This window comes from Bos grunniens, chromosome 6, assembly GCF_055505025.1.
Source record: "Bos grunniens cultivar Pamir isolate PY7600 chromosome 6, Bosgru_T2T1.0, whole genome shotgun sequence".
In the NCBI taxonomy this organism is placed as follows: Eukaryota; Metazoa; Chordata; class Mammalia; order Artiodactyla; family Bovidae; genus Bos; species Bos grunniens.
In genome coordinates, this window is record NC_141170.1 from 45,527,991 (window position 1) to 45,551,392 (window position 23,402).

The 23,402-nt window shown below is 37.5% G+C and overlaps 1 protein-coding gene and 1 pseudogene across 2 annotated transcripts in view; both read right to left on the reverse strand.

The window, feature by feature from the left end:
- POLR2B (RNA polymerase II subunit B) overlaps positions 1–23,364 on the reverse strand; it is a 45,723-nt gene extending 22,359 nt beyond the window's left edge. The window contains exons 1-10 of the mRNA XM_086405597.1: positions 23,256–23,364; positions 19,912–19,984; positions 16,088–16,238; positions 11,282–11,394; positions 10,936–11,155; positions 10,417–10,575; positions 5,745–5,909; positions 3,798–3,994; positions 3,528–3,647; positions 2,574–2,760 (exon numbers count right to left, since the gene is read on the reverse strand). Of these exons, the coding sequence (XP_086261723.1) occupies positions 2,574–2,760; positions 3,528–3,647; positions 3,798–3,994; positions 5,745–5,909; positions 10,417–10,575; positions 10,936–11,155; positions 11,282–11,394; positions 16,088–16,238; positions 19,912–19,984; positions 23,256–23,274 (1,404 nt within the window). The 5' untranslated portion in view covers positions 23,275–23,364. The remainder of the gene's footprint in view (positions 1–2,573; positions 2,761–3,527; positions 3,648–3,797; positions 3,995–5,744; positions 5,910–10,416; positions 10,576–10,935; positions 11,156–11,281; positions 11,395–16,087; positions 16,239–19,911; positions 19,985–23,255) is intronic.
- LOC147370623 (vesicle transport protein SFT2A pseudogene) lies at positions 21,507–23,188 on the reverse strand (annotated as a pseudogene). The gene is made up of 2 exons (XR_015166294.1): positions 23,122–23,188; positions 21,507–22,153 (listed from the first exon to the last, which is right to left on the reverse strand). The product of XR_015166294.1 is annotated as a vesicle transport protein SFT2A pseudogene (transcript).
- Positions 23,365–23,402: the final 38 nt, after the last annotated feature.

Consider the following 23,402-nt stretch of genomic DNA (forward strand, 5'->3'; position numbering starts at 1 on the left):
GGCCTCTGAACCCAACACAGAGATTCAATATTTACAGAACACTAAGCAAGGTAATACTTGTGTAAGTACGGTAATATTTAGAGAGATATAAAGTAATCAACACAATCTCAATGTACCTAATAACACATCACCTCTTTCCCCACACCTACAACAATCCATCCTCCTTCCTCTTCCTAAATCTCCTATCATGGTTAATGGTGTCACCCCTCCCTTTATCTCCCAACCTAGAAATCCCATATCATCTTTGTCTCTGACTTCCTCCTTTCATGCATCAATAAACATATCCTGTCAACTCTATTTCCCAACTTCCCGAAAAAACTAAACCGTCTATTCCCAATGTCACAGCAAAAAACCAGCTCCTCACCTCTTAACCTGTACTACTATCATTAGCTCCTAAGTCCCTGCAATGTCCTCTCCAATCTACTCTGCTCAGTTACCAGAATTATTAAAACACAGATATAGGTAAGTTCACATCACTCACTGAATTAAAAAATATTAGACAGTTCCCCACCAGCTAAAGGAGCATGACACTGAAGCTCTTTTCAATGAAGTCCCAGACAACCTTCCCCTACTATAGTCCTCAGAACTGCTGTACTCCATCCACACTGCCGAACACTTCTCACCTCCACAACTGCCACAGGATGGAATGCACTCCCCATTCTGCTCTGCTTGGTGAAATTCTACCACTTCTATAGAAGACATTTGATCACCTCCAAGAAGAACTGTTTTCTTTTCTCTGTTCTATAGAGTTTTCCATCATTCATCTAATCACAAACTTCCTAATATTTCTCAAATCTGACTCCACTCTCTACCTCCATAGAACTGTTCTACTGAAGGCTCTAACCATTTCTCACTGAGCCTGTTGCAACAATCTTTCTGCCACCAACTATGCCCTTCTCAAATCTTTTCTCCACAATGACATTTACTGTGAAGCTACCTAAAAAGCAAAAATGAATGCCCCTCTACAAGCTGTTCCCACGCTCCCCTCTCCAACCCCACATTTCTAACTCTCCCACTTTGATTTGAAAACACTAGAATGATCTAGCGGAGAAGGCAATGGCACCCCACTCTAGTACTCTTGCCTGGAAAATCCATGGACGGAGGAGCCTGGTGGGCTGCAGTCCATGGAGTCACTAGGAGTTGGGCACGACTGAGCAGCTTCACTTTCACTTTTCACTTTCATGCATTGGAGAAGGAAATGGCAACCCACTCTAGTGTTCTTGCCTGGAGAATCCCAGGGACGGGGGAGCCTGGTGGGCTGCCGTCTATTGGATACAACTGAAGTGACTTAGCAGCAGTAGCAGAATGATCTAGCTCCTCCCACATACATGAGCCCTTTTCTCCCTCTGTCCCTTTGTTCAGGATATTAAGAAATTTTCTCCAGTTTTCCTATGAGCTATCGGTTCTGCCCTCCTCCAAGGCTTGGGCTATTTCTCAACTACCCTTCAAGACCCAGCTCACATGCCACCTCCTAAAGAAAACATTTCTGTTCACACTCTCAGGCAGTGCTATATACCTTTCTCCAGCATCCCCACAGAGCAAGCATGCATAGCTCTCATTTAATACTCCCTGTACCATGCTGTAATATCTGTTTCCATCTATGAGTACATACTGTAAGCTACTAAAGATCAGGGATCATGTTTTATTCATTCTTTGCAGATCCAATGTGTAACAGAGCTATTGGCACATCTTAAAACCCAGGAACTGAACTCAATTGGCAGGATGGCATTTATCGTAATTCAGCTCAAGGCATAGTGAGATATATAAGGACAAATGTTTCCTCTAATAGATGGTGAGCTCCTTGAGGGCTGGAATCAACCTGTGAACCCAGCATCACAAACACCAACTAGAGTCAACAAATCCTTACTAAACTAAAAGAAACTAGAAATTTAATTGGGTTATGAGCATCCTTCCATAATTCTTAAGATACTTAGACTTCCAGGAATTAAGAGGTTAAAGTTCATGTCTGAATGCCAAATTAATCAGGTGATACTGGTATAGGCTTGTTTTAAAAAAAAAAAAAAAACAAAGCAAATGAGGGGGAGATCCCTTCCATAAAGCTAAACATGTACATGGTAAGTTTTAAATCTCATATGAAAAGTAATTACAAAAAACAAATAAAAACACCTGGTGAGACATTTTTGTAAAATGTTTCCCCCATTAATCATTCTGAGAGTACCTACTGCAATCACTGTACATAAAACAGGGCAACATACAGAAATCAGTTTAGAAGTATTACATTACACAAAATAATTTATCCCCTGAGTATCAGTTTCTAATATGGAACTTTTAAGACAAAAATTTCATGAACATAGACTGTTTCACCTCCTAAGAACCTATGTGAATTTATTAAATATCTTGATGAGAGTCAAAACTTTAAAATCTCTTAGTAATGCTAACAGCTAACTTAAGAAAATTTTCACTTTCATAATTCAAAAGCCTCCAAGTGCTTTTATATCTAACCAAGAAAAAAAAAAAAAAAAAGGGAAAACAATTTACATTCAATAAATGAAGATTCTATTAGTTTCATAATGTTTTCTTACCAAACCTGTAGTCACAGTTGACATCCTTACCTGAGATACTCCAGCTCTGGCTTGATGAGCTTTCTTTTGGTCACCCCAGTTTCCAGTAGCTAAAGAGTATTTTAGGCCATCAGATATAATCCTTGTTTTAATTGCCAATTCCAAGTTAAAATCCTTTCCACGATCAATGAACTTCTGGGCATAGATCCGTACTTCTTTAAGCAAATTCTTAAACATTCTGCCCAATAAAACGTTTTAAACTTGTCAAGGTCTGTAATATGAATTCTTTAACAAGGACACTGTTGCCCACAAGGAGGTGAAAAGTGGTTGAGACGGGGGGGGGGGTTATTCTTTTTTATATAAAAAGCACAGATGTACATACAGTACAAAAACATACACAAGCAAAGCAGTAAGGGAAAAAATAGTCGAAAGAGGGTGCTTAGTGGGGTGGTAAAAAACAAGGTTGAAAAACTCTAATCTACAACACAATAAATACAAGAACATGCACAAAACACTGCTAATATCATTTTTGTGCTAAATTGTCTACATAATTTTTACAAATAAGTTTTTCCAATTATAGAAATAGTATATGTTCATTATAGTAAATATAAAAACATATTAAGAATAAAATAAAAATCATGTATAACCTTAATTCTGACACAACCACTGCTTCCTCTCTAGCTTTTGTGTTTTTATAAACTGCAAAGCAGAACTAACAAAATTCCAATATCAGCACTCAGAAAGTCAATCAATAACTGAGCTTTCTCAAATGCTTTGCAATGGTGGAGAGGAATAAAGAAAATGTTAACAAGTGATAAACGTTCCCACAATCTTGAAATTCTCAGATATGAAGCAGAACTAAACTGCACAACTGGCAAAGAATGTAGCTAACTTCACATGTACCCATTATGCATGCCAAGATAGTTTTTTAGCACCTCCATGTGCCATAACCAATCTAAAGTGAAATTTATCTACTTGTAACAGTATCGTTCTATAATCTCTTACCCTCTAAATAAGAATGCAAGTAGTGGTCCAGCAAGGTCCAATCTTTTGTTTCCATAGTGATCTCTGTCATCTAATTCTCTTCTACCCAAAGCTGCTAGCAGCAACCTATGAACCATGTACCTTTAAAAAAGAAAAAGAGAAAGCACATGGTTTAGGCTTTCCTTTTTCAACATATATTAAAAACATCAATTTTGACATTTTCAGCTTTAAGGAAAACTTCATCTCAACCACATCTTGGCAAAGAACTTAAAACAATGAAATACGACATACCCCAAGAAATAAGCTTTCTTGGTCTCACAAAAATCACTGACGCCAACATGAGGGAGCATTTCTTTCTGTAATACTTCCTTGGCATATTTAATTCTTTTCTCTTTGGTAACACCAGGCTTTGCCCCTCTTGAACCAATGAAATTTAGTGCAACATTCTGTTCTTGGATGACAAAAGCTTCATCGAGTGATGGTTTAACCTATCCGTTAATTAAAATAAAATTATTTTTAAATTATCTTTAAGATAAGGCAACTGTCAACTTATAATATGTTAAATATCCCTATGAACCCCTAACTAAATACGCAAATATTGTTAGAAATTCAAGGAACCACAAAATCCTAGAACTTAAAAACATTATTGATCTAGGGACCTCTGAAAAAAATGATCAGCATGGACAATCATACTTTCCAGAAAAATACAAATAATTCCATTATAACAGAGCACAGTGGGTTTGTGTTTGTTTTTTTTTTTTTTTACATTTTAATAAACAATAGCTTAAAAAAGTTCCTTTCAAATATCTAAAATCAATTTAGAGAAGTTTAACACTCAAACTAAGCTCAAATGAATAAATGTGTCATAATGCTGTCAGTCTTGGTTTAAGAGGTTTATCCTTTCTTTTAACTATCTAAATACTTATCTTTAAGTATTAAGAGGAAAAAAGTAACTACTGACAAAAGCTTAAAGTAAAATCTAAACAGAATCCATTTTGTCATGTAATCATATCAATAAATACTCTAATAACTAAAATGTACTTCACTTTCTAACTTTGTAACCAATGTTTAGCCTATATTTTACTTTATTTCTCTGCAGTCTTAAAGACTTTGGATAATTCAGGACAATTTTAAGAATATCAAGTACTCCTTAGACAAGGATGGTTGATGAGGAAATGCATATTTATCTAGACTCAACAAACCTTCCCATAAAAGTAGTAACTTCACAGTGGAAGAACTTAACAGCTGCTGCTGTGAAGCTGACATTACCAATGATGGGACAAAATGACATCATGTGACTCCTGACTTGATGCCCTGGGAAGCACACATTATGATCTCTAGATTTGTCCTGCCAAGAAATGGCGTAAATTGAATCTAATCATGAGGAAATATCAGAAAAATCCAACTTGAAGAGTATTCTATAAAATAAATGGCCTACCCGCTCCAAAAACTTCAGTGGTATGAAACAACAGAAAGAGACAGGGGAAGATTAAAAGAGACTAAGCAAACATTAAAAACAGCATGTAATGGATGAGTGACTGGATTTTGAACCAGGAAAAAAAATGCCATTAAGGACACTATCAATATCTCTGGCAAAAACTTGAATAAGATCTCCAGGTTAACAGTATATACTACAACAAAATACCAATTTTAAGAACTGCACTATGATTATGTGAGTAAATACCCTGATTCTTATGAAATATACACTCAAGTATTTAGGAATAAAGGGGCACGATGCCTAAGCTCACTTTCAAATGATCCAGAAAAAAACAATGTATATACACAGATAAAAAGAATCCTAAAACAAATGTGGCAAAAGTAACAGCTGCTAAATACAGGCACAGACTATATAGGAGTTATTTGTAACTTTTCTGTAAGTTTGAAATGGTTTAAAAATACAAGTTTTTTTTTTTTTTTTTTTAAGATATCAACTCTTCTTTTCCCCTTACTAAACTGCATCAGACTAGTGTGCCTTTATGATTTTCCTTATTACTATTTCTTCCTTATGCTGTCAATGAACTCTGGCTTCCTCTAGTTTTCAGGTCAATTTTACATAGAATTGTCAGGCAAAGAAGTCAAGGCAGGGCTGAAGGCTTTTGCTATACAGTAAATAGAATGGGGTTTACAACAGCTAAATTGATCTTCAGAGCAGCTTTCTTTTGTGTTTTAGGATTAGCAACAGTCGGTAACTTTAAATCTCTTGAAAAACACTATGAATACATTTTGCATGCACATTACCATTTCCATCATCTCTGGATCTTCAAAATCATAAATAATATGCTCTAAAATATCTCTGTCAGACACAAAACCTAACGCTCTAAACACAATAATGATGGGAACTTCTTGCTTGATATACGGTAGCGTTGCCACAATACGTTGACCAATAGCACTCTTTTTTGCACCCTAGGAAAAAAAATCATTAGAATATGAGAATACAGAGATTACAGCCATATATAAACATCATTAGAACCATTTCAAATAAATGTCCATTGTATGTATTTCAAAAAAAGCATGCCTCTCATACTCTAAGGACTGTCCTATGGCTGTTTTCAAAAACCACTGCAACAGGTTTACTTATTTGACAGACAGGCTGGTCATTCAGACCTGAGAGAATTTCCATTCTCTACTCTGTTTGCCAAGATTCTCTAGAATACCTCAAGACTGTATCTGGAAACTCTGGCCACAAAAGAATATAAACACAGACTACCCTTTGTCCTTTCCCCCAACCAAAAAAATTGGGAAGTTTGGAAGAAATAGATAAAGGGAAGCTAAGAGAGACAATAGACAGGCAAATGTGGGAAAAAGCTACGAACAGAACGAAAAATAAACTGAGAGTTGGTTGGTGAGCTATCTCCAAATATGAATGATTATTCAATATTAAAAAAGTCTCTTTCATATAGACTTCTCTTTTACAATTTCTCTCTTTAATTACATACAGAAATGAAATAAGTCACCACCCTTCACTGGCATACAAACACCTGGTTTCTCAATTTTAATCAAATTTCTTTCCTTTACTATCAAACTCTACCTTCTCATGGCCTCATAATCCTATATTATCATGGTCCATTTAATAACTATTGTTTTCCTCCTCCTACTTCAGGCCTCCTTCCTTAGAAACCTTATTTCATCTCATGAGTGTTCAGTAACAACTTTTCACAACTGATATCTAAATCTTCATCCTGGTCTTTTTCCTGTACCCACAACCCTCACAACTCCAATTGCCATTTGGCTGTTTCAACACTTATTCCACCTGTTTCATCATAGACGTTTTTCAAAATATGCAACACATTTAAAAAGAAGGCCTACACCATGTACTTCTCACATCACTACATTCTCTCTAAAAATCAATTCTTTGAAGTTCTCTATTTTATCTTGAACCTCAGGATAGAACAAGACAATCTTTTTTTTTTTTCATGGCTGCCTATAGGCTATTGACACTCATAACCACAGTGTTTCCACTTCAGGCAGACTGACTAGTCTTCTTTTGGGGCACACACACTTGAGGAGCTTAATAAGGTACAGGAAATTCAATGGCTGAGAATACTAATTTCAGTCTGTCAGCAACCCTCAAGGCCCAAGGCAAGTAACTAAACTCCATTTCCTAATTTGTAAAGTTAGAGAGGTGAGGGAAGGTTTCAGATTGTTATCAAATAGCTACTGTGGGACCTAACAGGCAAAACAGTGAAGCCCTGGGCAATGATTATACAAAGCTTGGTTGATGCAAAGAGTTGTGAGATACCAAGTGTCCGACACTTGGCCAGATTTGACTACAGAGCACGGCAAAAGCATACAGAGTATGGGAATGGGCAGGTGGCTACACCTTTTAGCCACAACTTCCAAGTTGACAAAATCACTATGAACAATTATCTGTGAATTTTAAAAAGTTAAAAACACTACATAGAGGGAGTTGCCCGCTAGTCCAGTGGTTAGGACTTAGCCCTTTCATTGCTGGGGCCTGGGTTCAATCCCTGGTTAGGGAACTAAGATCTTATAAGCCACAAGCCACAGTCAGAAAAAGCAGGAGCAAAATTCCCTAAAAAAAACTATACAGAAATATACATGTATATTGAAATGTCAACAAAATAAAGACCATACACCTAAACTGTTCATTTCATTCCCTTTAAAATGTTATCCTTTTAATTTTATTTCATGATTATAAGACAGAGACCTTATGTTTTTGCTTAGTGATTTTCAACTCTGGCTTCACATGAGAATATTCCAGGGAATTAAATAAAACAACATGGGTCCCCAAGCCCCATTCCTCAACTGAGTAAATGAAAATTCTGGAAAGAACCATAGAATCTTGAGTCATCCTCATGTTATATCAAACTTTATCACTAAATCTAGATGATTTTCCTTTCTCTGTCTCTGATTAAGTGATTTTGCCCATAGCTTCCATGATAATCTCCCTAATATACTGTGTTCCTTATACTTCTGGCCTCCATAATCCAGGCCAAACACTTATCAATTAAGAATCCACATCACAATCACCTGGGGATCTTTCTCAAACACTTGTAGCTGGGCTCCATTCTACCCCCAGTCACAAGAGAAAACCATCTTAATTCTTTAAAACACTTATTCTACATGGGATTTTTAACTTGAGGCCCTTAAACCTCTTTGTTCAAGTTCTTCTTTATAAAACATCAAAGTGACATTACACTCTGCAGAAGCGTTTATAAGAGCACAAGACTGGAAACCTAAACATCCATCACAAGTTCAGTTCAGTCGCTCAGTCGTGTCCGACTCTTTGAGACCCCGTGAACCGCAGCACGCCAGGCCTCCCTGTCCATCACAAGGGAATGGCTCAATAAATTATATTACATCCATACATGGAGTATCACATCTCAGAAATAATGAAAAACTGCTGATCTAAACTTGTTTTTAAAAGATACCAGCAAGGTGCAAACACTGTTTTTGAATTAAGACTATTTCTGAATGGTCTCATGAGAAATTATCAAAAGTAGCTGCTTCTGAGGAAAGAGATTTGGAGGTCAAAGGAAGACTACTTTTTGTACTTTTCTGAACCACTTTAATGTGCATATATGACTTACATTAAAAATTTTAACAAATAAAAATATACACGAAATTAGTTACAACAAATTTCCAGGAGAACCATGAAAATTAAATCAAGTAACCTAAGTAACATAGTTGGCACACAGCTATAGTCAAGAAATGCTATTGTTAGATTACATTATCGTAAGTAACATGCCTATGCTGGGTGGCTTCTTGATGGCGCTCAATGATCTCTGCCTCTGTTACTGCCTTGTGTGGTCCCCCTGGAGAATAGACTGTATGTGCTGAATTGCACCTAACAAAAAGAACATGGCAAAAACGAAAGGATGTTGCTTTTGAGATTAAGGCATAAAAGATGGCAATTTCCATGTTGTTCATATGCTCTATGGCTCTGCTCAATTACTGTGACAAGCAAGTTGCCATGTTGTCAGGGGCTATATGGAGGGGCACCACGTGGCAAGGAACTGAATCTTGCCAACAACCACAAAAATGAGCCTTATAATGACTGTGGCCCAAAAACCTTGATTGCAGCCTTGTGACCAGAGGACCCAGCTAATCCACATCCAGAAACTATGACATGATAAATGTTGCTACTGGAGTAATCTGTTACACAGCAATAAGTATTAATAAATAACAAAGTTGGATCATGGAAAAAGGAAGAGAGTTCCAGAAAAACATCTATTTCTGCTTTAGTGACTATGCCAAAGCCTTTGACTGTGTGGATCACAACAAATTGTGGAAAATTCTGAAAGAGATGGGAATATCAGACCACCTGACCTGCCTCTTGAGAAACCTGTATACAGGTCAGGAAGCAACAGTTAGAACTGGACATGGAACAGACTGGTTCCAAATAGGAAAAGGAGTATGTCAAGGCTGTATATTGTCACTCTGCTTATTTACCTTATATGCAGATTACATCATGAGAAATGCTGGGCGAGAGGAAGCACAAGCTGGAATCAAGATTGCCAGGAGAAATATCAATAACCTCAGATATGCAGATGACACCACCCTTATGGCAGAAAGTGAAGAGGAACTAAAAAGCCTCTTGATGAAAGTGAAAGAGGAGAGTGAAAAAGTTGGCTTAAAGCTCAACATTCAGAAAACAAAGATCATGGCATCTGGTCCCATCATTTCATGGGAAATAGATGGGGAAACAGTGGAAACAGTGTCAGACTTTATTTTTGGGGGCTCCAAAATCACTGCAGATGGTGACTGCAGCCACGAAATTAAAAGACATTTACTCCTTGGAAGGAAAGTTATGACCAACCTAGACAGTATATTCAAAAGCAGAGACATTACTTTGCCAACAAAGGTCCGTCTAGTCAAGGCTGTGGTTTTTCCAATGGTCATGTATGGCTGTGAGAGCTGGACTGTGAAGAAAGCTGAGCACCAAACAATTGATGCTTTTGAACTGTGGTGTTGGAGAAGACTCTTGAGAGTCCCTTGGACTGCAGGAGATCCAATCAGTCCATTCTAAAGGAGATCAGTCCTGGGTGTTCTTTAGAAGGAATGATGCTGAAGCTGAAACTCCAATACTTTGGCGACCTCATGCAAAGAGTTGATTCATTGGAAAAGACTCTGGTGCTGGGAGGGATTGGGGGCAGGAGGAGAAGGGGACGACAGAGGATGAGGTGGCTGGATGGCATCACTGATTCAAAGGACATGAGTTTGAGTGAACTCTGGGAGTTGGTGATGGACATGGAGGCCTGGCGTGCTGCAATTCATGGGGTCGCAAAGAGTCGGACACAACTGAGCGACTGAACTGAACTGAAAGTGCCTTTCATACAACACTGATAATATGTTCCAGAAAAACTTTTTGACAAAGCATGCAGCCTGGTAACTTACAGAACTAGATTAGAAGGAATAAACCCAAACAATATCATGTAATATTCCATACCTGTCCTCCTCTCGCCAGCATGCTAACCCAGATAGTGCTGGTGGGTCGAGAAGAATTCTCCAGACATGATCTACACTCTCCTGTGTAGGCATATTTGGAATCCTTTTTGGCAAACACATAGACTGTGTTTGTTGCCATTTTCTCTTGAGCAATCAGAACCTACATGGACAATAAAAGTTATAGCCATAAAACACACAAGGTCTTTGAATTACAAAGAACAGTGAAAGCTGCATCTTAATTTAATCTGACTGTACAAGCTCATTGAAATAACAGTTCTTAAACTTTACATATTCCATTTTGCATAAACACTTAACTGCAACATATTAAGCTCAAACTGTCGAAATTTCTAGTGTATATTATACATAGCTAAACAAAGTTTTGGTTTAATGTAAATTCAGCTGTCACCTGCCTAATAATTCAACTGCTACTTCCAGATTATTACACAAAATTTACTTTTTAATTTCAACTTTCATGAGCTTAATGATCATTTGTTATTTTTTATACATAATGCTATTATACCTTTTCTGATCCATTAATAATGAAGTAGCCACCAGGATCCAAGGGGCATTCATTTAACTCACAAAGATCACGATCAGTTAAGCCATTCAATAGGCAGTAAGTTGAACGCAACATAATTGGAATTTTTCCTATAAAAGTTTTCTGATGCTGCGTCTGAAGTTGTTCTTCACCTTCTTTAATGACTGTTTTTGTTATGTCAACATAAAGTGGAGCAGAGTACCTTTGAAAATAAAAGTAGATCACAAGTTAATAGTAAGGTATTTGCTAAAACTCTCAACTGGCCAAAATTTTATTTTCTGAATTTTATTTCAAAATTAGCTGCTGGAAAAGAAACATGGGTTCTTACGTGAGATTTCTTAATCTGGCCTCATTTGGCATCATTGGTGATGGAGCACCATCTCTTTCCCAATGGGTGGGCTTGGACAGGTAAATCTGTTCAAACTTCAGCAAATATCTTGGCTAAAATGAAAAAAACCATGGAAAAAAGTAAATAATTTTTTCCATAAAAAATTTAATGATTCAGTTTTAATCAACATTAATATTTTGAGTAGAAACAGCTCGACTGTAGAAAATGCCAAAGTTAATCCACCTTACTAAAATAGTGACTCTCCATAGTCACTATCCATATTCCATAGACATCAAGTTTTATACTTCATCACTCTCTTAAGGTGGAAGACAAAAAGAGACTGTAAAGACTAAGCATATATCATATGCTCTGAATTCATGTCAAACAACTAAAATGGATTTGCATTAATGATCTGTACAGCTGCTTCATGTGCCCTCTCCTTAGCTGAGGTTAGGTTAACAAAGTTACCGGAAAACAAAGAAAAGATAAATTCATACAATTAGAAACGTGTTCTAAACTAATCGACAGGACATGGGAAAAAGTAAACCTAACTCTTCAATTACACATAACAGAAGATGTCAGCACCAGTCGCAGGGCAAAACGGAGGTGCTGATTTTGGAACCCTTCCTGTATACTGGTCAAAGACATCTTTATTCTGGACAATGAAGATCAACTTTTTGCCACGTACAATGACACCTATACCAGCATCAAGAAGCAAAAGGCCTTTGAGAAGAATATTTTCAACAAGACCCATAGGATTGACAGTGAAGCTGCCCTTTTAGAAAGCCTGAAAGTGGTATACAAAAGCTGTATCAATCTCTATTTCTGTATGATTGGCAGCTCCTATAAAAATGAGCTGAAGTTCATGGCTGTTTTGAACTGCTTCTTCAACTAATTGAGATCAGATGCTGAGGGAAAATGTAGAAAGCAAGCTCTGCTGGTGAACATTCTTCTCGGTTGTGGAAGAAATCATAGATGCAGGGGTGATTCGAGACAGTAATTCCCATAAAGTGGTACACCCGGTGGCATTAAGGAGCAGATCAAATATCAGGTGCTGCAGTCAGCCAAGAGATCCAGCAGTCACTCCAGTGAAGACCACCATTCCTGGCTTTTCAGTTCAGTTATGTCCGACTCTGCAACCCCATGAAGTGCAGCACGCCAGGCCTCCCTGTCCATCATCAACTCCCGGAGTCCACCCAAACCCATGTCCATTGAGTCGGTGATACCATCCAACCATCTCATCCTCTGTCGTCCCCCTCTCCTCCTGCCCTCAATCTTTCCCAGCATCAGGGTCTTTTCCAATGAGTCAGCTCTTCGCATCAGGTGGCCAAAGTATTGGAGTTTCAGCTTCAACATCAGTCCTTCCAATGAACACCCAGGACTGATCTCCTTTAGGATGGACTGGTTGGATCTCCTTGCAGTCCAAGGGATTCTCAAGAGTCTTCTCCAACACCACAGTTCAAAAGCATCAATTGTTTGGCGCTCAGCTTTCTTTATAATCCAATTCTCACATCCATACATGACCACTGGAAAAACCACAGCCTTGACTAGATGGACCTTCGTTGGCAAAGTAATGTCTCTGCTTTTTAATATACTGTCTACGATGGTCATAACTTTTCTTCCAAGGAGTAAGCATCTTTTAATTTCATGGCTGCAATCACCATCTGTGGTGATTTTAGAGCCCAGAAAAATAAAGTCTGACACTGTTTCCACTGTTTCCCCATCTATTTCCCATGAAATGATGGGACCAGATGCCGTGATCTTAGTTTTCTGAATGCTGAGCTGGCTCTTCACTTTCTCAAAAAATCCAAGAAGAGCTCCTGGGTGACTTCTCATCCAGTCCCTCAAGTGATGCTTGCAGGATCATCTTGGGGTCACAGGGATTAAGACTCCATCATGTCTGTAGGTGCCCCACCCTCACCCCAACCTGTACATGCTTCCCCTTCCTTCTCACTCCTTTCTGTCAGTACTGGAAGGAAAGCTCTGAGCACATCTGACACAGGGCAGGGGAAGCACCCTCTTTCTTCTTTGACTGGATTATGCTCCCACGCTCTCCTAGAGCCTGTATTTTCTCCTCCACTTCTGTGCCCTGTGATGCAACTAAACTTCAAAGCAGAAGAAGGAACGTGCTGAGGGCTTTCCTCCTTTTGCCTCTACACAGCCTTCATCCCAACAGCAAGGGGAGGGAGAGAGAATTCTTTTGTACAGAATAAGTGGGGATGGGGAGTGGCATTTCAAGTCTAGGTATTTTCCCCTATTTCTTCTTACTGCCCAGACCTCTAGTCTTGAAAAAAATACTGGGAACATAGGAAAGGACAGCATGGAAGCAGTGATTTAAATTTTATCGAAGACGGTCTACAAAATTCTATATTTCAAACACAGCTGAATTTTTTTTTTTACCCTGATCCTGGCTTTTCAATTCTCTGCCTTGGGTCTGTAAACTCTGCTGCTTAATGCTGTCCTCTTCTGCCTCAACCTAATCCAGGCAGTAGGTCTGGGCACCACCCATCCCGAGGTCACCAAGAGAGGTGCCCTTCTTCAGAAAACCTTTGGGATTAGAATTTCCCCAGGAAGATGAAGGATGGAACGCTCATTTTTGAGTTTCATCTCTCCCTTTGACCCAAAACTTCCCACAAAAATGTCTCAAGAAAACTTCCTGAGACTTAGCATTCTGCCCCATTCACTAACTGCCAATTCCCATGGGCAGATAACTGGGAATCCTTGAGGGGGCATTTCTGTGTAAGAGATGTATGGAATCAGTATGACAGCCACCTTCTTACAATACTGTGTGCAAAGAGGAATAAAAAGAAAACAACAACATAAAATCCTAATTACTATTCTACATAAAGAAATGAGAATTTCCAACCATGGGTGACTATAGCTTATTTCACAGTTAAAAAAAGAAAAGAAAGAAAAGAGAAAGAAAAATTTTCAATTAAATATCTGCTACCCAATAAAACAAGATCCATGAGAACTTTTCAGAGTTAAATGGATACAGAATTTCTCTCTAAATCAAACCTCAGAAAAGGAAAAGATGGAACTAAGCAGATCACTAAAGGAAAATCATTAATACCCAAGTTCCCCAAGCTGGAGTAGGCAAAGAGCAAAAAGAACTACTGGTGATAATGAAACAAAAGGAATTAAGTCATCCAACTACTCATTTCCACTATCACCTTAGTTTAGGGCATTATTATCTGAAACTTAAGCTATTTCAAAATTTGTATCTGACTCTAGTCTCTTGCCATTCCCAGTAAACACCATTTCCAAAGCAACCTTTTAAAAATAATGCTTTATATACATTCTTTGACAGTCTTTCCACAATTTCCTATGATAGCCAATGACATCCAAGCATATGAAAACCTAGTTCCATCTTATCTTCCACTATCGAAAAGAGATCAAGTCAAAAACAATATACTGACTACAGTGGTCCCTCCATTCCAACCACAAGCCAAATTCATGAAGGATCTTTTGCTGAAATGATTAAATATCTTTTCTCTACTATGACAAATGCCCTTCATGGTCCGCTTAACTCCCTCCCGTCTTTTTCACTAAGCTCTGATACCAAAGCTTGAGATCTCTTCCTTCCATAGTACTTATTTTGGAACTCTGAATATGCTATATTGTTCTCTCTCATTTTGAAAAGACCATATATAAAAAAATGCCATACATTAAAAAAAAACATTTTATACCTGTTTTTCCAACACAGTGCCAGAAGAGTCAATTATTTTTGTTCTTAAGAGCAAAGTCTATGGAGTATCTCCACCTAAACTTTTACCAGCCCTCATGAGACAAGCTACAGAGAAGAGGGACTGATCTGGCAGGAAATAATAATCTCTCCCTCTGTCTACTTCTACTTCTTTTCTACCTCGTTTTGGTTTTTAGTTTTCCCTGTCCCTCAAAACCGATCAAGCTGTCTCTCTACTCAAAAACTAGGAACATGCAATTCCCTGGTGGCTTAGTGGCTAGGATTCTGGGCTTTCCCTGCCATGGCCTGGGTTTGATCCCTGGTGGGGGAAATTGAGATCCCCCAACCCACGCAGCCAATAAACAAATAGTGCTTAAAAAAAAAAAAAAACAAAACTGGGGTGGGAAGAAAGTTCATGCGGGAGGGAAATATGTATACCTATGGCTGATTTATGTTGCTGTATGGCAGAAACCAACAACACTGTAAAGCAATTATCCTCCAATTAAAAATAAATTAAGAAAAAAAACTAGGGACAGTCATTGTTTTCGACTACATACACACTTCTTTACAATCACTCACTTAAAACTAGATTCTAAAATGATAGCCCTGCTATGATTTTAACAATGCTGAAAACATGCATGTGTTAAAAAAAAAAAAAAAAAGACTACAAATGAATTTAGAAAATTTAAAAGAGCTGATATATTTGGGTGATTTTCCCTTATCTCTTATATTGATATAATAATGTATTTCATGCAACAAATAATCAAGGCGGAAGTTCTTCACCTACTTTTTCTTTCGATTCCTTACACTTGGAAAGACAAAAGGAGGATTTTCTGAAGTAATATGACTATTTCTGGCTTGCTTCTCTTAGTAGCTCATCATATCTCTTGAGATTCCTCTTCCTATTAAATACCTACTATCTGTATAAGAATTAACAGTTCTGCATTACTTGCAAAAATGCATCTCTCCATTAGTAAGAATAAATCAGGAGCTGATAGAAACTGTTTTAAGTACACTACAGAAAACACCTATTTTCTTTTTTAACCTTTAAGCCAGGTGAGAAAAGGATTGAAATTTTGAATCAATACATTTATGTTACTTTATTAAAGTAACCATCTTACCGGTTCTTCAACTTCTCCACTAGCATGCTGAGCTTCAGCTTGTAGGTCTATAGGTGGAGCATCTTCCACAATTCTTTGAACAGACATCTGAATAAACTCATCAAAAGAATCCAGCTGTTGTCTCACCAAACCTTTCTCATCAAAATAGGAACTGCGAAAACATGAGTTTACAATCAGTTACAACTCACTGATGTTTTCTAGCATACTTCCCCATTTTCATTATCATTAAATTCAACAAATATTAATCATGAAATAGAAATTACTCTTATCCATCACTATATAAAATACTATCATGTATCTAAAAAGGGGATGAGAGTAGGAACACTTTCTTTGTAGAACTTATTGTTAAGTCTGGGGAAATGAGACTTATACTTGTGGGTAAAATTACTAAAACACAACGTAAGAACTATAAGGAAGCTCTAACTTATAAATATCCCTTATAAACTTTATCCAATCTCTTTGAAACATTTCTTGAAACTAAAGAAAATGTATAGTCAAAGAGAAAAATGTTAACATGGATGGGCCATGAGAATATTACGCTAAGAGAAATAAATAAGAGAAAAACAGATAGCACATGATTTCACTCATATGTGGAATCTTAAAAAAAAAAAGGAAAAAACCCAAACCCAAAACAACAGACAAAAGAAAAAAACCTCACAGACATAGAGAACAGATAAGAGGTTACCAGAGAGAGAAGGCGGTTAGTGTTATAGGTGAAATGGGTGAAGGGAGTAAAACGTATAGTGATACAAATGATGGATGATAACTAGACTGTAGCAGTGATCCCTCTGTGGTATATTTAGATGTTGAACTATAACGCTGTACACCTGAAACTTATATAACAAAAAAAAAGCATGGAAAAAAAAAGATAAAAATAAGAACTTTAATTTTAATAAGAAAGATGATGATGTCAATGACTAAAATATAGCATGTTAAGAATTTCAATTTTAGGTTAAAGATTATCTTATTCTGTATATGTTAAAGGTAAAATGAGGCAAAGTCATTTAAGTGAAAATACTTAGCAAATGACTGATCATTAAAAATGGAGCAAGGTTGAGAGATCAGAGCTAGTGGTATAGACACAGAAATCAAACAGTGAAAGCCCTAATGAAGGACAGAGGTTCAAAAAGAAACAACTTACTATTTGTAAGAAGACTCTTTCCCCTCACCACCACACAGGAAGAGCTGCATAGCTGGACCTAGCTTCTGGCCCCTTTTGCTTATTAACTAGCTCCCTCATCTCACACCAATTTTCTGAGCACCATGCATAGCCCAACAGACCATCAGCTTCCCGATTCCACATCAGGAAATCATCTCACAGATTGCTGGCCAGCCTATAGATTCGCTGGCTTTGGGTCCCACCCTGATTCAGTCACCCGTGGCTACCAATATCAGAAGTTCTCTGTGGCAGAGAACACAGTGACAATCACCCATATGTAAGGTACAGCTTTAAGAATGATGGAGGCAGAGACTTCCTTGGTGGTCCAGTGGCTAAGACTCCATGCTCCCAATGCAGGGGCTAGTTTTGATCCACCATCAGGGAACTAGGTCCCACATGCCACAACTAACAGTTCGTGGGCCAAAATTAAAAATTCCCGCATGCCACAACTAAGACCTGGTACAGCCAAATAAATAAATAAAAGTAAGTACATATTTATAGAATTGTGAAGGTAATTTCCTTCAGTAGACACTGTGAGCTAACAGGAAAGAAATTTCTCACAACCATTTGGGTCAGCCATTGTATATAAGAGACACATAGAAGGCACTAGCTGTAAAAGTAAACAACAATGGTTTTATGGACAATTTACAATTAAAAATCTTTTTAAAAACTAAGGACAAGTTTCATCCTCCCAGAAAGCTGAACCATAGCTACTTTTCCCCAAATCATCAGAACAGTACCTCATTAGAATGCCACCCTTTAAACACCTATAGTTCTTATTTATGAGTAGTTCTTATTTATGGTATCTACTACTATGATGGGCTTCCCTGAATTCCCAGATTCAGTTGTGAAGAATCCACCTGCCAATGCAGGAGATGTCGGTTCATTCCCTTGATCAAAAAGATCCTCTGGAGAAGAAATGGCAAACCACTCCAGTATTCTTACCTGGGAAATCTCATGTATAGAAGGAACCTGGCAGGCTATAGTCCATGGGGTCACAAAAGAGTCAGACACAGTGACTAAATAACAACTACCATGACTGATGTACAAGAAGTCATCTTACTAAAGTCACTATGATATTAAGTATTATCACATTCACAAGCCTGGGAAGATCACTTGATATCAAATAGTGGAAAAACAAAACATCATCTCACCATAGTTAAAGTACCTATAAGCAATTAAAATGTAAAAATCAAACAACACTTTATTCTGTAAGAAACATTAAATGCATGGACTTATTAAATAGTGTATTTAATCCTTCAGCAATTTGCCACATAAGTTTACAACTATTTTTTTGGCTAAGATCAAAACATTCTTTCTCCCTGGCGATCACCAAATACAGGCATCCTCCAAACATCTAGCTGGTTACTGTTTCCTAGTAAAATGTCTCTTGGTGTTTAATACTAAAAATCACAGAAGATGTAAATGTCTCAGTATGAAGTTTATAGTCCACGTTTAATAGGAAAAACAAATACATACTTACATCCCATAAACTCAATACATTTTTAACAAAACAATCTTCAGCAAAGCTTCAGTTTTACTCCAAACACAACTAGCAGAATCTAGAAGCATGTATTCTTCAAAAGGGAAGAGGCTGAGGCATCATCATATTACCATATATAAAGCAACGGTCACTTTGGTAAGAGAGGAGAATTGTAGCATTTTACATCCTAACATAGCAAGAGGTGACTTAACTACTTAAAAGTTATTTTTCTTATCTATATGTAAGGCTTCCTGCTCAGTTTTATTAACAGTTTAATTACACTTAGACTTGGATGGGAATGTGGGTTGAAATACAACCTGTTATAACTTTATCGATTTAAAACAGTGAGAAAACCAAGGAATCAAATTAACAGCACCAATAATGTAACAAACAGGCATCATATGCCATCTGATATAATGCACTGAGAGCAGAACATCATTGTTACCAAAAGTAAGCACCTAACTATGAGCATCAGACAAACCCAAACTGAGGGGCAGTCTACAAAGTAATCAGCCTGTATTCTTCAAAAATGTCAAGGTCAAAAAAAAAAAAAAAAAGTGAGGCCATGGGACGCTTTGAAGAGATAGTGGGTTTCAGAACCGCCCCCCCAAAAAAAGAGGAAGACTAAGGAACTGTCCTAGGTTATAGGAGACAAAAGAATAAGTCATGAAAAAATGTAATATATGATCTTATGTTGGATCCAGGATCAGAAAATTTTTGTTTTGTTCCAAACAACTTTAGTGGGACACCAGCAAAATCTGGGTAAGGTCTCTAAGTTAAATAAGATTACTGTAAAAAAAAAAAAATAATAAGATTACTGTATTAATTAATTTCCTTATTTTAACAACTTAGATTATGATTATATGAAAGAATATTCCTAGGTAAGTCACTAAGTCTCAAAAATTTCAGAAAAAAATGCAGACAGATAAAGAATAAGGCAAACATTGCATAAGGTTAACCTTTACGGAATCTAGGTGAAGTATATACATGAATTCTTGCATAATTTTCCTATAAATCAAAATACCTTGCAAATTAAAGTTAGATACTTAAATAAATAACAAGCCAGCACTCTTGAAGCCTATTCACAAAAAACATCTAATTTTCAAGCAAAGAATAAGCAGGAAATCACTGTATGGTTTACAGTGCCTTTTAAAACTTTTTCAGTTTGATCTAAAACATTACCTAATTACAATCCAGCAAGCCTCTTGCCATAAATCTGGGGTGATTTCATCATCATCTTCATCATATTGCATATCTGCAAAAAAAAAAAAAAATCATTCTTACTTGCAATAAATACTACTAGCTCACATCTCACTCCTATCATGGGAGGTAGCAGAAACACATTTATCGGTACTAAATAAAAAGCAATTGCTTTACCCCATTTCTGTAAAATCTCAATCATTACTTGAATTGTAATGAAATAACGGATGAATGTATGTACATATACACGAGTCTATGTCACATAGGTATTCTCCCAATTCACAAAGAGGTCTCATGAGAAAGGTTCAGTACAAGTCATAGTCATAGGAATTTATAACTGTTCCATCCTCTCCAGAAAGCTCATGTAACTCTTATTAACAGCTAAATATATTATAATAACTAATAGCAAGCTGACAGTCCTCTGATCCAAAGTCAGAGATAAGGCTAAGACGTAGGAGTCAGCAAAGGATTCCAATAGCTGGGCAATATGTTAAGGTGCAGTGTCTATTACAGCAACATTTCATACATGGACAGGGATGACAGCCTCTATTTTCCAAAGGTGGCCACACTGTATCTTCCATTTTACATATTCTTTTATAAAGTGATTTTAACACTCCTATCATCAAGATATAAGGGCGGGGGAGGTTGGTCAATGCTTCTTCCCCTTGATTCTAGATAGGTTTTTGAATCTCCCATAACTAAAGAGAATACAGTTGAACCAATGTTACACAATTTTAGAAGCTTTAGATCAGGAAAAGCAATGCAATTCCACCTTGTTTGCTGAAATACTTACATTTGGAGCTGTGATTAAGAAGACCTACTACTCTAAGGCTGGTATACTTAAGTGAGAAAGCCTAAACAGAGAAGCCACTCAGAGATGTTCCAGTCAGCAATCCTAGTCCTTGAATTTTTCTAGGTTAGATGCCAGATGCACTGAAAGCAGAGTGTGAGTAAACACTCCAGATCACAATCCCCAGCTGTCAATACCCAGCCTTTGTGTCTGCCAACCACCAGCATCAGGCAACAGTCAAGCCATTCCTACTATGCTCTGCCCAAATTCCTAGCCCATTCAATTCAAAATAATTTCTAAGCAGCCAAATTTTGGGGTAGTCATGCAGCAACAGTCATGTGTGCAATGGGGCATTTGAAAAATCAGTGTGCACCGGTCCTAATATTAGTCTCATCTTTTTTTTTTTTTTTTTTTAATTTTTTTCCAAGTGTGGGTTTATTTTGAAATTATGAAGATTTCTACATTATTTTTTATTACATACAATAAAGCAATGCTTAGCTTAAAGTAAAACTTTCACATTTAAAGTTTTTATTTTAAAAATATTTTTATTTTTATTTATTTATTTTAAATAAAACATCTTTTTATTTTAAAAAGATATTTTTAAAATGTAAACACGTAAAAGCCACCAAAAAAGTTGATCATATCTTGCAGTATAGGTTTATCCTTAAATATTTACATATCAAATGCTGTTTAGAAAAGATTTAAAAACTGGCTAAAAATCATTTACAATTGGCAATGATTAAAATATCCTTGTCTCTGAAAAGGCGTATTAATGGCACATAATGAATTTACTGTCACAAGCACTTAACAGTTTAATAGGTATGTAGTTTTATCAGTATACAAAATGCTCTTAGATGATCAGTGCAGTTGTTCTGGAGTGATCGCTGTAACAGGAAAAGGCCAAAAACAGAACATCGACTTTCAAAAGGTCTTTTCAAACAGTCTCCTTCTTATCAAAGAGTTTTCAGCTCAGGAGAGAAGAACAGCATTTAATTACTGCACCCCTTGCATATGGGATGTATGACAAACTATTCCAGGTCATCGACAGGAGCTGCAATCTGCAGAATAATACAGCCAGTCCCTTCTCATGCCACCAAAGAGCAGCACACAGGTTGAGCACGAAACACAAAAGCATAACTGTTGCAAGCAATCTCATTGTTTCAAACATTTTCTTCAGTTGTTTCACAGGTCCCATTGAAAAGCATGTACTGGCTAAGGCAGCAGTATTTCCAAAGGTATAAAACACTGCAAAAATCTTTATGCCTCCAGGGAGACACAGCAATCCAGTTCCAAGGATGCAGAAGAAGATGCCACTGATGAAGGATATGGCAAACCACTTTAGCCTGGTGTTGAAACTAAGGGATGAGGCATCATGGACCTGCAGGGTCAGGCCCTGTTCCTCCTTGTCCTGGCGGAGTAAAAAAACTAAGGTATCTAAAACAGCTTAGAGATTTCTAGCTTTGATGACATACTAGATGTTATTATCACAAGCACACAGGAGAAGCTAATAAGGCTGGAAAAGGAGCCGTAATAATCAAGTTAGTTTTATATTTATTGATCATTTATCCCTTTTAACATTTTTCATGTCTTCTAGCTTGTGAGAAATGAGAATATATCACCTACTAAAAAATTAAGCTAAGATTTTTTTTGAATTTTTTTCGCAGATAGAAGAACAAGAATACAATGATACTAATAAATTTCTAGATCCAAGATAAAAATGAGACACAAGTTTCAACAGCAGACCTTAAGTTTCTGCTTCTATTTTCTCCATGAAGTAAGCAAAGGAACAGAAGAGTGAGGGGCAACCAGAAGGTTGGGAGCTAGAAGAAAATGAACTCTGAAAAAGGAGTTGTGGAGAATGGAAGAGGGAGCATTAAAAATATACAAAGAAAATACACTATTCATGACTAAGATTTCTACATGTAAAAAGAAAAAAAGACATAGCGTTCCTGTTCAGTAAAATGCATACCATTGAAAACTGTGTCATATCGTGGTAAGAGGAAATGTAAATATCACCTTTTAAGGTAATTTACTTAGGCATATAGCAACATGAAGAAATGCCAAACTGGATCAAACCCTGCCTCCCCCCCCAACACACACACATATACAGAAACTATATTCTTTGTCCCCGGGGTATTACCAGAACCTAGCACAATGTTTGGCACAGGCCGTCGCTCAAAAACTATTCAACAAATCCACTATCTCTGGCCTTAACGTAAATTTGAAAAGGAGCTGTGCTTCAGACGAAATCAAAACAACTGTACCTGTCGTATGGTTCTGCAGGCTACTTTCAATACGGGAAGGGAGCGTCAGATTCAATCAAGAGAACAAAAGTCCCCCTGACCGAGATCATACAGGCTACGTTCCCTGCACCCTCCGCCTCTCAAAATCTCGGATCCGGCCTGGGGCTGTGGGGAAACGACTGGGGATGTGGTGGGGCAGGCCGGGGAGGGGGCCGCATTCCTTCATTCGTCCAACTCCCCACGTTTCGCCCCCGTAAATGTGTCGCCGAGGAGTGCCCTGACTGGTCACCTACCCTCGTCCGCGTCGTACATCTTGGCAAACGGTTCCCGAGCCCCTCAATCCAGAAATCACACACAGGAAGGCGCGTAGCCGACACCGACCACCGCAAAGCGAGGCGAAGTAGTTTCCGTCTCCGGCGTACCCAGAATACTCTGCGTCC